The 18,049-nt window shown below is 27.3% G+C and overlaps 2 protein-coding genes across 3 annotated transcripts; both read right to left on the minus strand.

The window, feature by feature from the left end:
• Positions 1–1,644: 1,644 nt before the first annotated feature.
• On the minus strand, positions 1,645–6,943 carry LOC105252413. 2 transcript variants are annotated; one of them, XM_011259762.3, is made up of 11 exons: positions 6,421–6,940; positions 5,779–5,957; positions 5,356–5,626; positions 4,975–5,138; positions 4,283–4,427; positions 4,042–4,215; positions 3,730–3,828; positions 3,293–3,485; positions 2,396–2,721; positions 2,070–2,261; positions 1,645–1,876 (listed from the first exon to the last, which is right to left on the minus strand). In XM_011259762.3, exons 2-11 carry the CDS (start codon positions 5,845–5,847, stop codon positions 1,731–1,733), a joined length of 1,779 nt encoding a protein of 592 aa, XP_011258064.1. In that variant the 5' UTR covers positions 5,848–5,957; positions 6,421–6,940; the 3' UTR covers positions 1,645–1,730. The 2 variants fall into 2 exon arrangements, 1 of the variants encoding a protein (XP_011258064.1); XR_003123057.1 differs by having other exon boundaries at positions 1,694–1,876; positions 2,070–2,242; positions 6,421–6,943.
• A 339-nt stretch (positions 6,944–7,282) lies between these two features.
• LOC105252414 lies at positions 7,283–16,226 on the minus strand. The gene is made up of 16 exons (XM_025410328.1): positions 15,565–16,226; positions 15,071–15,197; positions 14,782–14,925; positions 14,545–14,672; positions 14,346–14,480; positions 13,665–13,947; positions 13,257–13,412; positions 12,933–13,124; positions 12,672–12,829; positions 10,342–10,491; positions 9,776–10,046; positions 8,903–9,150; positions 8,513–8,798; positions 8,192–8,419; positions 7,577–7,771; positions 7,283–7,467 (listed from the first exon to the last, which is right to left on the minus strand). The coding sequence occupies exons 1-16, from the start codon at positions 15,649–15,651 to the stop codon at positions 7,301–7,303; spliced, it is 2,955 nt and encodes a 984-aa protein (XP_025266113.1). The 5' UTR covers positions 15,652–16,226; the 3' UTR covers positions 7,283–7,300.
• Positions 16,227–18,049: the final 1,823 nt, after the last annotated feature.

The raw sequence follows: 18,049 nt of genomic DNA on the forward strand, positions 1-18,049 counted from the left end.
CAAATTCCCTGAAAATAAAGTCTACTTGATTTTATTATTTGAATTTTTATATGAAAAAACTCTCGTATATTTAGTTGTTTTATTATTAATAAAGCTATTAATGATAAAAAAATTGATTATTCCGTAGAAAGAGAAAATATTTTCAAATTAAATTTTATAAAAGAATGTGCACATTAAGTGCTAATATAAGAACGAGACATTTTGTATATATCAATCAGGTTAATTTGTGTTACACGAATTGGGTCTCAAGTTAACACATTTTCGTTTTCTGAAATGCTTTCATCAATTCTGTAACTAAATAAAGGTGAGTTTAAAGATTTTCTTAGAATCTGTCGTGCATGTTAAATACTTTCCAATGCAGAAACTTTCTCGCTTTGCTTAAAAAAAAATGATGTTTAGACTTAATATAAAAACAATAAATAATGAATAATATAAAATGGGCAATGTAATAAATATGTATTTATCTGATATATTATTCTGATATATTTGTATATAAAAAAGTAATATATTATATATGTAAATTAGTATAATTAAGATATTTTAAATTCTACAACAAATTAAGAAAAGATTTTTCATTTTTGCAGGTTATATTAAACCGATGTATTAAATATTATTCTATATTTTTCTCTGTGCATAACGCAAAACATAATATTTTGGTGATAACATGTTATCAATATATAATACTAAACTATATTTACAGTTAAATTATTCAGAAAATTGCACAAACTTTCTCATCTTGATTTTAGAAAATTACAGGTGCGGTTGTTTTGAAATACAGTCGCGTTTTGCGGCTATTTGAATTTGTTCTTCATACATTTGCCAACCACGTTCGATCATCATCACTTTCGCCGATTTCGTAAAGCTGGACTTCCGCCAAAAAGTGTCACGACTATTTGAGCATTGCTGCATCTAAATGTACGTTTGTACGGGATATACTTGCATGCATATCACGCAAGTCAGTCTCTTTCAATTGTACTGTAGTGAAAGGGGATTTTATATCGCGAATTTTGAAATCGTGTTTTTTATTTTCGTTTCGAGTAAAATAGCATAAAAGAAATAACACTCGAGTACTATACGTTTGACAAAAATATTTCATATATTGTTATTTTTTCATATTTAGAAAAGATGTAATTTAGTGCAAGAGAGAAATAAAAGTTGCTTTACTTTTCTTAAGTCGTCGCATATTAAAAAAGAAAATTAATGGATATATCACGTACATCGTAATTCTTGCATGTCATGTAAAAGATGTTACATTTGATACAAAGACTTGACGCGAGAAAATAGGAATCTCCAACATTGTTAAACAGATTGACTAGCTTGATGCAACATTATCTACATTTCATTGACCCTCGAACTTCCTTTTCAGATCTCTTCAGGAAGATCACACGTCGCAAGACGTGAGAATTCCCGCTGGAAAATAATGGGAAAGATGTTCCATTGTCTATTGCAGTTGTCTGTCTTTAAAGACTCTAGTCGTCTCGGGAGGATTAGTGCTCTAATTGGATTCATTTCTATGATAAATGGTGTCGAACAAGGACACGACCTTAATTGCAATCGAAGAAATTTAATACATCATTCGGGAAATACGTAAGAATTTTTAAAAATATTATATTTAATTAATTACATGTTTTTATTAATCGTTTCTTTACTAATTTTAAAATTTCACAATGTAAATACTGTATGTAAAAACTGTTTATTTATAAAAATAGAATTATTTTGTACATTATATTTTAAGATTCGGGCAATTTTGATTTCTTCCGTGCAGACCTCCTTTGTACGAGTATCTCTACTGTCCAGATAAATATCGTAAGAAGAGTTAGTGTATTAATCAATATAATACAAATTGTGTAACTTCCTGTACTATCTCGTATCAAACCTACAACAAATTAATTCTTTAAATCTAAGATTTATTTAAATCTAAAATTTATTTAAATTTCCCTCCTCTCTTTTTCTTTTTCTTCTCTCTCAGCATATAACATTTTATATAAATTATGCATGCATAAAAAAAGATTACATACTGAGAAATTAATAATGAGATAACAAATAGTTAAATTTTAAATTAGTAGTACCTAGTATAGGACCCGCGCATAGCATAATTATTCCGTTAATTAACATCTGGATCCCTGAAGCGCTGGCTAATTTATGGAGAGGAACATAGCTAGGTACCACTAAGGTCATATACACCGTGCGAATTCCTTTGGCCAATCCCAAACCGATTGCAACAATTGTTACCGAGGAGAAGCTATTCGTAAAAATCAACACTGTACCAGAAATAAATAGAAATCAATAAAAATTTATCGTTATTATGTATTGTATAATTTCTACTTTTTTACTTTTATATATTTTATTTTTTCAGATTAAAATTTGATAATAGAAAATAATTAATATACGTTACAGGTTCTGCTAATTGCCAGAAGAAACAGGCTAAGCATATACATCATCCTAGCTGACTGATGTAACCACTCTCCCAGATACGGTGCCGCGCCTCTGCCAAAGAGATCGATTAGTGCGATGACGCTCATAACGTTGGCAATTTGTGCAGTTGTCATTTCTTTATCAGCGAGAATAAACGGCGTCAGTATGGAAAAGTTCACCTCCGCGAAAACGGCTATCGACATCCCCAACATAATATTTATGTAAATAGGATCACACAGAAGATCAAGGTCGTAAAGATCAGCCACTCGTTGCCAAATTCGACGGAAAACGGATTCATCTTTCTGACTGCAATGTAATTATTACATTATTTGTTATATTTCAAAATAATATATTTTATTAAGTTTTTTGTGAGATAGAGTTACACAATCTATATTGTAATTTATATATTTATAATAAAATGAAGGGAAATAAAAAAAATATATAAAATATCTTATTGAAGTTTAAAACATTCTTGGAATAAAAATTTAAAATCTACTAATAAAAAATATAAATACAATTCTAATTATTAAATTATTTTCTTCTGAACTGAAGATAAGAAATCCAATATTGATCTCTTGTATTATATGAATCACAAAATTCTCTTTAATTTATTATTCTAAATATTTAATTATAATCTTATTGTTTTATATATTTAGTTTTTTATATATTTAGTTATATATTTTATATATTTATATATTTAGTTATATTTAGTTTTGAATGCTGATTTAACAAATTTTGTCTTAAATTTTTATTTGTCTTAAGAATGCTATGACTTTTAAAGAGGTAAATTCTAATATTTATAATATTCATATTATATTCTCATACACACATGCACATATATTACAATAATAAATAAAAAATATTTTTTTATACTCACTTGTCTTTATCGCAATTTTTTTCATTTGAACAGTTATCAGTCTCTTTTTCTAACAACGAATTTCTTTCCACAATGTTCTGGTTGACACTATTACTTTTACTTACTTTATTATCGATGAAAATCAATTTTTTCGGTACTGGTTCATCGAAAATTTTTATGCTACTACCGAGATTTACACTTTCCATACTTTTCACTATAAAAATATATATAAAATTTACTAAAATACTAAGTGTATTTTTTTTAGAAATGCAGATAATAATGATGAATAATGATTTTTCATATCGTATTTTATGTCGTTAATTAATTTTATTTTTTCTTGTTAATTGTATTCTATTTCATATCAAACTTTTATCATATCTAGTTACAAATCTGAATGTATTATTCGCTGCCTATCATGTTTCCAAAAGCCACAAAGTTTTAATCAGTGTGATATTTACCTAAATTCCACATTGAATGTTTTGAACATTTGCAGATACCATTTAAATTTGTCACAGACGTTTCTTGATTCATTTCGATATCAGAATTTACATCATACACTAAAAATAATATGATATGATATAATAATAATATGATATGATAATATTTGTATTGTTTTGTTACTCTTTTTAAATTAATTAAATTTAATTTATTAAATTTTATTTATTAAATTGTTACTCCTTTTAAATTAATTAAATTTAATTAATTAAATTTAATTTATTAAATTTAATTAATAAATTTAAATTATATATGCATATTATTGGATTACATACTTGTTCTGTCTATAGAAATTTGTCGAGATAAAGTATCGAACCCATAAATGCTTCCAACTTCGACATCGTGATCAATGCTCGATATAGTCGATAGTTTCCTTTTTCTCTGATAATTGTTCAAAGTCAGCCTCGAAGAGTGCATATTAGCTTCATTTTCTGCATTATTGGTTATATCTAGTAAATAATTATAAATTATTATACATTTCGAGTATAAGTATATTTTTAATTTGCAAGTTAATACCTTCTTTATCGCTCAATATTTTAGAATTTTCAGGAATTGTCTCTAAGCAGACGGGTACGGTTTTCATGTGCCATTTAACCGGTTGTAGCAACAGTGCGGCTATCATTGAATGAAAACTATAAGCGCCAAGTATCAACATGGTTTCCTGTTTAATATTTTTTACTTTTTATTTTTTAAACTGCATTTATTTTCAATATGCGATTTATACTAAACGTTGCCAAGTTTTGCATCTACTTGTCAATAATTATAATTTGTATACTTTGATAAATTAAAAAAAATAGACTTTATTAAACAATTTATTATTAAATAATTTTATACTTACTAAATAATTAATAACTTTATATTATAAATAGATACAGAATTTACTTGCATACAAGGTTACATGATATAATTGTTAGATGATACGAGAAAATAAACAGACGTCTATGCCGACCCACATCGATAAGCAATTGCCATTATATTTTATGATCGGCATAATTCATTCATAATCCAAATGGAGTTACAAACGAAAAGCCTTATCAAAGCGCGACATAAATATACATATTTCTTTTTGCCCTACAGTATTAACTTTTCAATTATATATCGATTCTCTTTTATATATATTTGGCATAATCATTATACATACAAGAAAATATCATTATACGTATAAAAAAAAATATTTGAGTCTTTGTAAGACAATTTTTGATATATACCTGTGTACCATAAATTATAAGTAAGAAGGATGCTATTTGAGGCATAAGAATCGGGCCTAGTGCAGTGATGGTTATCGCCAAGCCCACTGCTCGATCTCGCCTTTTAGTGAAGTAAATATTAAGTGCTAGAGAAAATCCGGACATCAACATACCGAAACCAATGGCTATGTAAAAAGAATATAAAGATTACAAGAGTACAAGAAATAATTTTAAAGACGCATATGTGTTTAAAAAGCTTGAAAAGTTTGATATTTATGATTCAAATTTAAAATTTATCTTAATAATTCTTTATGTCCAAATTGAGCATATATATGCGAAAGATATATATAAAAGATATTATTATAATAACGTACTTGTGTTGAAAAATTCTATTTTACTTACATGTTAATATTCCGTACCAAATAATAAAGAAAGAAAAGCTATTGGCGAATGCTGTCAACATTATTCCAACTGTATGTAATATGCTTCCAGCTATTGCTACCTTCTTATATCCATAAGTCTTCAAAAGAGCTCCATTAATCATGCCCATCAGCATACCAGATGCCAAATTTACATTGATTATAATTGATACATCTGTCGCATTCAAATTAAGATCGGCTAAACAATCTTTGAATATTAATCCAAATACTTGTAGAACAGGAACGATTGACATCTAGGAAGTGTTTATTAAGATTAATATTATATCGATTTTGAGAGAAGAGCAATTTTTGCTTGTTGACTAATGTTATACTTTTGTGGTGTTATTATTTTTGTCATATTTCTATTACATTCTGGGTACATTATAAAATGTACATGGTAACTTACGCCATTTAATCCATTAGCCAGAACGATGACCCATCCCCATCCTCCATCCGGTGGTACTTTTGTAGACATTTTACAAATTAATGTAAAATTAAATTATACCGGAACAAAATTTTGTAGCAATTTTTAAAATAATATTAATCATCCAAAGAGTATTATGGGAAGAGAGCATGCAGAGAGCACTAAAAAGTTGCTTTAATATCATATGTGCGTTACGTGAACAAAGTGTTTTATACATAAAAAGTATTAAAAATTTATTTTATTAAAAATAAATATTATATTACATATGTTTAATTATTTTAATATTTAATATTCATGAAATTATCACACATTTGTTACACATTTGTTGTACAGAATGTTTTATTTAACAATTGCTATTATTACTTACAATTGTTTTACAACAATATGTTTGATTGAATGATATATTAAATTTACGTCATATTTTGCAAATAAAAGCAATAATAATATTATATATAATCGTGACTTGTAATTTTGCAGTTTCGTCATCGATTTTATCTACACGGATGATACTGCGATCGTTACTTGACTTTTGGGAATTTGTCATGCGAATATAACGTAAATGTCAGAATTGATTTTATTTATTACTTGTGATAAGTAAATAAACTTTTTCTGTACTATACTTACTTAATATTATATAATATTATTTCCGCTAAAAGTTTACAGTCAAGTGCCTAATATGTACAATTTCAATATCTCTAACACAGGGAAGATTCCAGTGCTACTACGTTCAATAATGTTATATAATTTATAAGCAACTGTGGATCTAATATCTTTCTTCTTTTATGAAAATTGACCTACAGATTTAATTGATTCAACACTGATACACAAAAAATGTAACACAAAGCTAAATATCACAATATATATTTTTCTAGTAGGATCGTAGTGTTCTGTCTTGTCTTTTAATGAAAGTTGCACTGGTGTTAACGTACATTTTCACGAAAGATAAAAAAAAAACTTAAGATAAAGAGTTTAAGAGTAATCTAATCTGATTGCAATCTATAAGCGTTCAATACATTATCAAAGTACAAAAGATGATCTGATGATCATTTATCAGGTGAACTTGTGGAATGTCAATGTCACATATAAACACATAAAATCTAAGATTGCAAATAAAATATAATTCATAGAAAAGACATAATTTACACAGAAGCATAATATATTAAATATATATTTATATTTATTATTTATATCATTTTTAATTACTTTATAAATTAGTAACTGCAAAATATTGCAACGAAATTTTTACAAGCAATTAGTAAGATACAATGAAATAATTTTATTATTAGATGCATTTTATTATTGTGCATATAGTTAAATTGTGATTAAATGTTATACAATATGTTTATATTAGTATGTAAAAATACAAATAATAGATTTGTATTTTTCCAATTATATCATAATATTATTTATAATTTACATTTATAAATTTTTTATGTTATTTTTATTAAAACTTTTTAATTAGAAATTAGAAATGCTAAATCGCTAAAACGCTATCAAATTAATTTTAAACATTTTGAGAATTTTCTTCTGGATTTCGTTGAGTCAATTTTAAAATATTCTTACGAGGAGTCCAAAGTCCACTTATGGACCATAAGAAAACACAGGACAGGCTGAGAAGAGATGTAAAATACAGTGCACCTACGTAACTGTCTGTTAAATCGTGTACTAAACCTGAAAATAGATAATTGTAATTAAAATATAACAATGCTTTATTTAACTATTAAAGTTTGAATTAAACACTCAAATAAATCATTATTGCATATTTAGAATTTTTCTTTACCAATAATTGGTCCCACGCTAATAGACAGGATGCCGTTGCAGACCATCTGAATGCCGGATGCAGACGGCAATCTCTCTAATGGTACGTAATCGGGAAGAATTAGAGCTTGGAAGACAGCCTTGGTTCCTTTAGCCAATCCGACAATCAAGGATACTCCGATCACAATGATGTAGGAAGTACCCCATGTCGATAGAACTGTTAAGAAACTAACATGAGTAAAAAAAAAGTTGAAAAATTTACAAAAAATGTACAAACGCTGATGAATGCAAAGATAGATTAAAGATAGATAAATAATTTGATTATATTTTATTAAGATTATAATATAGACGTATCAGAGTATGTCATAGTATACGTTTTAAAAGGTAATAAAATAAAGAAAAATGTTGTAATATATAAAAGATGTATTAGATTTTTTACAGGAAACCGTTGTTATTGTAATTCATAAATTCATAAATATATGCATTGTGATTAATTATTTTAATGATAATTCGGATTGTATGAATTTATATTATATTATTATTATGGTTAGCTATCAACCCACCCCAAAGAGCGCGGTCTCGTCGGGATTCATGAAGAGATTCCTCGTGTTCGTATACTTTATGTAGCGGTACCTACTAGTCCTTCCAAGAATCGATCCCAGCAGGGATATCACGTAAAGGTTCCTGCACGTCCAGCCGGCTTTTTGTGCTAACAGTGGCACACAAAGTCGTCCTGCGATATCCGCGACAGCTTGAATCGATAGCACAGTAGCTATCGACGTTCTATCAAGGCTCGCCAATTCGGCCAGGACGAAAGGTATCATCGCGTTGAAATTCGTTTCCGCCACCAACGAGATACTCATACCTATTTTTCAAGTGGGTGTGCCTGTATTACACGTATCTGAAAATTCTAATTTCTGTTCTAGTAAAAACTCTTGTGAATTCGATATCTATCTACCTAATATTATGGCTATGTAACAACTGTCATGAAGAAGATCGAGATCCAAATTCGTGGCAATTTTTTTGGAAAACAAAGCTTCTCCACTTTTATTCACTTTTGTTTTACTATTTTCCAAACGATGATTCGATTGCCTTTCCTCTTCCGCATCTTCGTTATTTAATAACCCACATTGAACAATATCATCTTGTAAAGTTGCCTCGTTCTCAGCACATGAAGTCTCTATTTTTTTCGAAATCTTTTCTTCCTTCAATATATCAGTAGTTTTATTTACCAGAATAATCTGCTAAAAATGGAAAAAATCTTCTAAACATGCTATATTTTTTATATTATTGAAATAAATAATTTGATTTTAATACAAAATCGCGACTTTTCTCACCTTTAACTCACCTCTTTCTGCTTTTCAAGTGGTTTTAATAACGATGCACCGATGAAAGAATGTGTGGCAATCCCGGCAAGGATCAAAAGAGTGCCGGTCGTGGCATAATTCTCGAGAAGCACATCTATCAAAAGAGGCATCAAGATTGGACCCAAACCGGTCATTGTAACCGAAAAACCCATAGCTACGTTGCGCTTCTTGCGAAAATACGTGTTTAGAGCTAAGGTTGTCGCTGGATAAATGATTCCTTGTCCGATACCTATAAAAAATGTATGCGTTTAATAATTATGCTAATATTCTATTATAATTATTCGTTGGGCTAATATTCTGTTAATAATTATGCGAATATTCGATTACATATTATAATAATATAGCCAACTATATAAACGTCGATATAAACTTTGATAATATTGTAATTTGGTAATATTGTAATTTCGCGAATAACATTATTGTTCCTATTGAACAATAATTATATTGTTGAACAATATTGCATTTATTTGGTCAGCGAGCGATCTTTCAGGAATCCTCCATGGCAATCGGCATTGCATCCATTGAGTGAAATACATCATTCTGGAATCGCATATCACTGTGTTCAAAAGCAGCATTAGGTGTGAGGTCTGTGGCTCAGTGATCTAGAGCAGTTGCCCGGAAAGCGAAAGATTCGGGTTCGATTTCCGATCTAGCCACTTGCGACTCACATATTTTTCTAGTCTGCGAATATTGTTAGCAATTATTCGTTAGGCTGAAAAATGTGCTCTCTCCACAGGATATCCGTCAATGGCGTTGCCACGGATGGATTCTGTCGCTCGTTAATTTAATATATAAGTTAATTTAATATAAGTTGCTTAATATATAATAATACAATAATAATACAATAATAGTACCGATAATAATACAATACGATATTATGAGAGTCGGAAGAGAAAAGGCAAACGCAGCGGCGCAGATTCCGGAAGTTATTGTTAAGCCGCCAAAATATGCCACTTGACGAAAGGCAAATCTTTTCATCATTGGCCCACTTATCAGGCCTAAGCTGCACATGATCGTTGAGTTAAGATGCAGAATTACAGTGGTCTGTGTCGCGGTGATATCGAGAGTTTTGAACCGCTCCGCGAAGATAAGTCCAAAACACTGTTGTATTGGTAGCACGGCTAACTGAAAATAATTTATTTTTGCAAAAATTAATGTTAAAATTTTATAATTTTTTTTAATATAATGACAAGATGTTATAAGTACGATAAATATCAATAGAATGCTATTGCCTTAAAAGATCTAATTATAAAATATCTGTTTTAAATAAATTATTAGATGCGACTTTTTGTTGGAAAGAAAAAATTTAAATAATTTTTAATTAAGATAAAGATCGCACGCGTGGGAAAACATTTTATATCAATAGAAACTAAATCATTTTAAATTCCTTCTAGCAATTGCAAAAGAAAGACGGATTTACATTGATAACAATCACGCCGATAACGATCGCCCATGCCCAGCCTTGGTCTGTTTTGTCATGTGTCATCTTATCAATTTTATATTGATCACTCTTCTGCTTCATGAGAATACGATTCCTAGAAATTCTCACTTGTCCTTCACTTTCGATAAACTGTAGACTTAATCATTTTCTGATGACATACGATTTACGTTTACGACTGCTCTCCTGTCTGCCTGATAAGATATAAGTTGCGATGTTTCCTGTAAATTACGAGAGATAAAATATATCTTTTATCTTAATTTAACTCCCAACTATATATGCATTATATACATATATTTACAATGAGTTTATAAAAATATTCATATTATCTTTTTTTTTTGTAATTTTGATATTTCTTTAAGAAATAGATTGTAATAAAAACAAAATATTTATATCTTTGATGTCGAAAGCTTAATGCAATAAAATATTGTAAATTAATTAAAATATATGATCAAGTAATGTGTAAATTTATTATATATAAAAAAAAAATATATATATATATATATATATATATATATATGTATATATATATATATATATATGTATTAAATATATATGTACGTGTATATGTATTGCACTAATTCAACGTGATTAGTAAAGTGGTATTACAACAGCAATGAAAACGGACAATTCGTCTCAATTTAACTCAATTAATTCTAAAAACTGCGATCGTACTTATAATGATGAAAGATGGCGGCAACTTTCACAAACAATCAAAAAGTCATTTAAATGTTATTTCTTTGATAATTTTGTAATAATTTTATCTATACCTATATTTCTTTAAACTTTTAACAAGCTTCAAATTTTTAATATATTTTTAATATATTGTCAATAATATTCGTGTTTTTCTTAATTGAATATTATATCTATTATACTTGTATATATTATATCTATTATACTTGTATATTTTTTTACTTAAATAATATAATTATAATAAAAAAATTAAAACATTTAGGACAAAAAATATCCTTAAATTTAACAGTTTTTAACGGTTAGTTTGATTACTCATTATTTAAATGGCGCAACAATAATTATGTGTAATAACGTGTTTTATTTCTTTTGTTTGCTCTTCGCCAGAACAGTTCAACTTTTTTATCCGTGCTAATGATTCAGACGTCCTTATTTTTCTTTCGTAAACTACTTGCTTGGTGATTAAGAGCATGTTTAGCGCAGATATCTGACTAAGATGTTCGTCAGGTTTATGTTGTTAACGTTAAAAAATATATAATTAAACGTTGAAAAATATATAATTAAACAATTATATAATCTAATTATACGTAATTAAGATCTTTCAAAATCGCATCGATCCAGACGAGCAACACTCTCGCACGTTTAATTTTTAATCCATTTAAATGCACACATTTAAAATTCACATTCTTAAAGCGATTATGAATGTTCTCCACACGCGAAAGCCAGAAACATATGTTCTGACATGAACAGCAGACGCTCCGAGACTGGCTCGAAGAAGAGCGTGAACGATAAAAACCGGCTCTACAACTCCATCCAAACGCTGATCGTTCGTAACAAGTGGTAACAACAGTATCTTTGTTCACAAATGCGAATGCACGCTCAGTGCATTTATTTATCAGTTAATTCTTTGCACACATTTGGCGCTTCATTATCTCGCAATAAGTGCAATGACACGAGTGAGGACGTGCATGTGTTACATCGGACACATGGAGCATTAGGATTTTATCGCACTTTAATAAATTCACAATTTCATAGGAAAAAAAATTCACTAAGATAAATAAATATATGTATGAATAGAAATATTGATTGTGTACATTAGATCTTTACGCACACAAATCATCCTTTTTGAAGATTCTTTTACCAATTTAGAATATTCCAAGAGAAATAGCAAGTAAACATTTTATTTTTAAAACAATAATCAACTGACAAAAACATATTGCTTTTGGCTAAAAATAAATTCGTATTTACGAAAATACAAAGTAGCATTAACTGTAGTAACTGATAAAATGATAACAGTGCGTGGGAGTATAAATTATGAAATCATTGTAAACATATTTTACATTCGATTTAATAATGCACAAAAATTGCTTTTTTTTAAGAGAAATGTAATAGCGTGCCTATAATATTTCATGGTTGATCATCGTGTTTGACAATCATTAATTATATGGGAATTATTAATTAAAAGAAAAAAATATTTTAAAAAATTATTTTATTTGATTAATATAATATAAACTCACTGCTTGTTTACTTGCATTAGACGTGTTAAAAAAACACGGTTATTGCATTACACACAATTTACTATGATTTAATTATACTAATCATTTTAATTATATTAATCGTTATTCAATCTGCATTTGTAATTTTTTAACTATTGCAAGTTGTCGTTTGTGAAGGACATTGTATAAAAATTCCATGCTCCACATAACAAATGTAACGAGTATTATGGCAGTCATGATATGGATGCAAATCTTGTAACTATCACTGACGTCTCTGATATATCCTTTTTAAGAGAAAATAGATATTAAATTAAAGCTTAATGTCATTTTGATAAAGATTTAATGTACATTTTAATATTGTATATTTTTAATGTTGAATTAACATACCGATTAAAGGACTTATAGTGACTACGCACAAGCCCTTGAATACCATATATATTCCAAATGCACTCGGTAGCTTCTTCAAAGTACAACATTCTGATATGCAGAGATTAAGATTCACCAATGTAGCGCCGCGCAAAAATCCCGCTATCACGAACATGATAATCAATGATATCCTTGCCGATTGTTCCGCTAATACTATGTAATAACAAAATTTTATATTTCTTTGTTCATTTTTTACAACTTTGTATTAAATTATTCTTTAATAAATAATAAATAATGCAATGCAACGTTCAAATTTAATAGTAACATATTTAATGAAAGAATTACCAGAACGAGAAATTCCAAGGAGGAGACAGAAGATCCAAAAGATTATACGCTTCTTCCAGCCAAACTTATCGAAAAGCGTCGGCAACAATAGCCTAGCGAGGATGTCAAGGAATGCAGTCAAGGATAGACAAAAAGCGACCTCCGCTTTCGTCATTCCTATTAAGTTCCTACGAACAATTTATATAATTTCTGCATAATGCTATAGCGAGGATGTATGTTTTTTGACGTGTGTTTATCGAGCTCTCTACAATATTGCTCCAATGCCATTGACATAGATTTATATGTGATGTAAATAATTTGTAATTTCAGCATCTCCATGTGTTTATAAGATATAAATATTACATTCATGAATGGAATAGACATCTTTTGCTTCCTTGATATACTGATTTAAAATTAAAATGCACTCACCGATATCCGAGAGAAAGAAGGGCATCATTAATTTAAAATTCGATTCGGTTACGTAGTAAAGACTGCAACCTAGAGAGACGTTTAAGTACGTGGGATTCTTGAGAAGATCTAAATCAAAGGTTGCTTTTATCTTTTGTATGAAAGATTCATTTTTAGATGAGAGTTTTGATTCATCTTCCATCTTTTGATCTTTGGTCCAAATTGATCCGTTCGACATCCTCCGTCCAGTAGAATTCGTTTTCATCAATAAGGCTACGTTTTCTTGTTCTTTATCAGGCGTTTTCTGAAGAATTTTATACGTATTCTATTATACATATTACTTTCTATGATATTAGTATTATTGTTTATATATGTATGCATAAATATATTTTTAATTTTTTTTCTCAGTAATTAACATAAAAAAATATTAAATATATTAATATTAGAAATATATAATATTTATATAAAAATATTATATATAATAATATATAAAAATATTAGATAATATATAATAATATATAAAAATATTAGAAATGTTTAACATAATATTATTAATATATTACAATTAACATAATGAATAATTAATAAAATTAGATAATAATTAACATAAAAAAATATTAGATAAATTATTTATAAGTTATTTGGCAAGTATATATATATCGCTTAAAAATCACTTAATATTTTTTAGATTGGTGTAATTACTTCGATTGACACTGGTAATGATTGTTCTTTAAGTGGACGTAATAAACATGACCCCACTACAGAATGCAACGCCCATCCTCCCATGATAAGTGTTGTGCCACGAAATCCATATAAATCCAACAATACGTGTATTAGCTGTAAAATGTATTATTAACTTTGTAAGAGAGATTTATTTTTCTTTTTCAAATATATTTTTTACCATTGGCACGAGCATCATTCCCAATGCAGTTCCTGCCATGGAAAACCCGACGGCTTGGCCACGCTTTTTGTCGAAAAATGTATTCAGCGCGACGAAGGAACAAGCCATCGCAAGGCCAGTACCCAGGCCTAAAATAAATAATAATTATAGAAAATACAAGTGCGGAAATATTATTTAATATGTCATTATTAATAAGAGAAACTGCAAAACTATATATTTATAATAATTATTTTATACCTCCTAAGATGCTGTAGGTGCAAATAATATAAAGCATACTATTAGCTCTTGATGCAAGTATTAAACCACTGCAACTGAGTAGAGATCCAAGCAATGCAACTTGTCGATAAGAAAATTTTTTTAATAATGGTCCAACTAGAAAACCTATAAATTTATATTATATTAAGTTTCGATAGACAAATAAAGTCTCTCCTTTCTAAATTTTTAAATTTTTTAAATGTTTAAAAAAGAAGAAAGAATTCTTAAAGTAATCATATGTGATCAGATATTGAGAAAAAGTCGCATTTACCTGAAAAATTAACAATAGCATCTAGAACGCTCATTATAATTGACGTTCCTGTAGAATCTACATTAAGGTCCTCTAGTAGATCTTGAAAAAGTAGCCCAAAAGATGGATCCAAAGAACGCAAAGAAAGCTACAATTTTACGCATTATATATTAAGATAAGACAAAGAAAATTTTGAATGAAATAATATCAACAATTTATTAATTTGTGCAATATATAATAAAAGTAGCAAAATAAAAATAGAAAAAGTTTTTTACCAGGTTTTTAAAACAATTTTTTATAAGTTTTCTAATAATAATTATTACGAGAGATCTTATTTTATAAGAGAATATTTCAAAAATAATCTTTTTATCACCAAATTGCATATTCTTATTTTTTTAATAATATAAAGATTTTATCAATTATTATATTTATTTTTTTTTCTTTTTATAATATACTTTTATTAAAACATAAATAAATGACTTTAACATTATAACAGTAACTCTGCTATAATTTACCGTAATTAGACTACTTCCAAGGCAAACAAACCAGCCCCAGCCACCATCCAGAGATTTCTTAACATCTCTTCTTATGTTTTCTGTCATTTTCCAAATTTGTTTTTAATGTAGTTTAGCACAAATTAATACTGATGTTGCAAAATACTATACTGAAATCTTGTCTGTCAACTATTTGCTTCAAATTACATAAATATTTTTTGATCAAATAACACTCACTGATATCACTAATCAGATACCAATACAATATCAAATAAAATATATATGAGCTCTTGTTTCTGAGTTATTAATCGTTCATCACAATATCAGCAATTTAGTTTTTCCACTATTTGTTTCCACTCCTTCTTATGAAAAAATATACTAGATAATCTATAACGGAAAATTTTGAACTGATAGATCTGACATGTATAATCCATTAAGGAACTTGCGAGTTTGAAGCAAGAAATAATCTTATGCATAATACGCATGCATATGTTATGCAATAACAAAGAAGATTATATTAACATTCGTTTACATAACATGCAAGGTATAATCAATTGTAATCGAATTCGGTGAACACAATGAATAAAAAAAATATCTATTACACATGCACATATTTGAAATAATGGAAAAATCCATGAACTTGTTTGTATGTGATTTTCTCTCAATATCTTATATATCTTATCTTTACGTCACATTTAAAGTATACAGAATATTACATATATATATATTCTATATCTCTTTTAATATTATCTATATTAAGATAAGACAAAAGAGAATTATTTTAAATATCATTAATAAATTTTGTATTGAATAAATGACGTTTTATATATATTTTAAATATATATATATATATAATTATTCGTAAATCAATTATTTTAATTCTGATTTTTACAAATAATTATTTATATATATTATGCTACATAAATTATATATATATCATGTTATGTAAGAATATTTGATTTTATATTATAATTTTTTTAATACTTTTTTCTCTGTGAATTATATTATATTGTTATGTGTATATGTAATAAATTTAATAAAATGTATCTTTGACCAAGTTTTATCTGTATCTTTATAAAATCTCGTTTTATTACAAACATTCGTGTTTGTGTGATCGTTTCATAATATAATTATCACTTATTTTATCACACATGGTATATCTTTTGTAACGGTTATTTTTTAACACGATATAATTATATTATATAAATATGTTATAACACATATGTTAATGAGAAAATTTACATTTTTAATCGTAGAATTTTAATTTTCTTTTTTATATTCGCGATTGTTTCGTATGATTATTTTATCTCCTGTGCTACTTCCTATATTTCTCACTGCTCACTTGTTTCACGCTCAATAACGCAGAGAACTTTATAGTTTGCCAACACAAATGGTTAGATACAACTTAATATAGTTGGCGAGTAAATGTAACTGCGCGTGTCTATTAGTCACATACGAATGTCTCACAATACTGCCGACCTTTATTGGATGACCGTTTTATCGACCATGCTGAATATGTATTATATATATAATATATATAGATAATATTCAACTGGTGATAAACTTAGGGCGTTTTTCAGCAAGCGACACAGAGGAACGTAACAAATCATTTCATCCTTATTTACATTCGGCAAACACCAAGGATAAAGTGATACACTGTGTCCTCTGTATTGCTTGCTGAAAACGTTTTTAATAAGCTAGATTCACATATAAGTTAGATTTATAAAAAATAATTATTTTTATTAATACACGTTAATAATTATAATAAAGTTTACGTAATATTTTACATAACAATATGATATAATATAAAAATAATAATATAATGTATGTAATGTAAATATTGTATATAAAAAATGATATAATGTGAAGATAATTTATATTTAATTATATGTAATATTATATTTAAATATATATAATATTGAATTTATATATTTTTTCATTCTTATTTATTAATAGAGATAAAAAGAGAAAAGGAGAATTTATAATAAATTGCAATTGAATTTTTTAATATAAATAATAAAGTAGATATAAATTTAGTAGATTAAATTACATCAATATATTTGTAATACAAATAGCGCCTTAACTTATATAACTACGAAAGATGCAACGTATGTATGGTAAACATTGCACAGGTTTGGAAGAATAGAAAGAATATAATTTGTCTCATTGTTATAATTATATTTCTATAAAGATAAAAATTAAATCGTTTTGAAAAAAATATGTAAAATGAACTATTCGAAAATTTACACATCATACAAAAAAAGGTAACAATAAATTTCGAAAATATCGAAATTTATAATTGCCTCTTTTGTGGATTAATTAATTCAATAAGTTATAAATTATTTTTTATATTAAAGATATTTTATTAAACAACAATTATGTAATTTGATATCTCAAGAATTAATAATATATATATGTGAATAAATTTATTTGTTAGCTATTTAACAATTTGTTTAATGTTGTATAAAAATTATTAAACATTAAACAAATTAAATTATTATTATAC

This window comes from Camponotus floridanus, unplaced genomic scaffold (genome assembly GCF_003227725.1).
Source record: "Camponotus floridanus strain SB8 unplaced genomic scaffold, Cflo_v7.5 scaffold31, whole genome shotgun sequence".
NCBI classification, from domain to species: Eukaryota; Metazoa; Arthropoda; class Insecta; order Hymenoptera; family Formicidae; genus Camponotus; species Camponotus floridanus.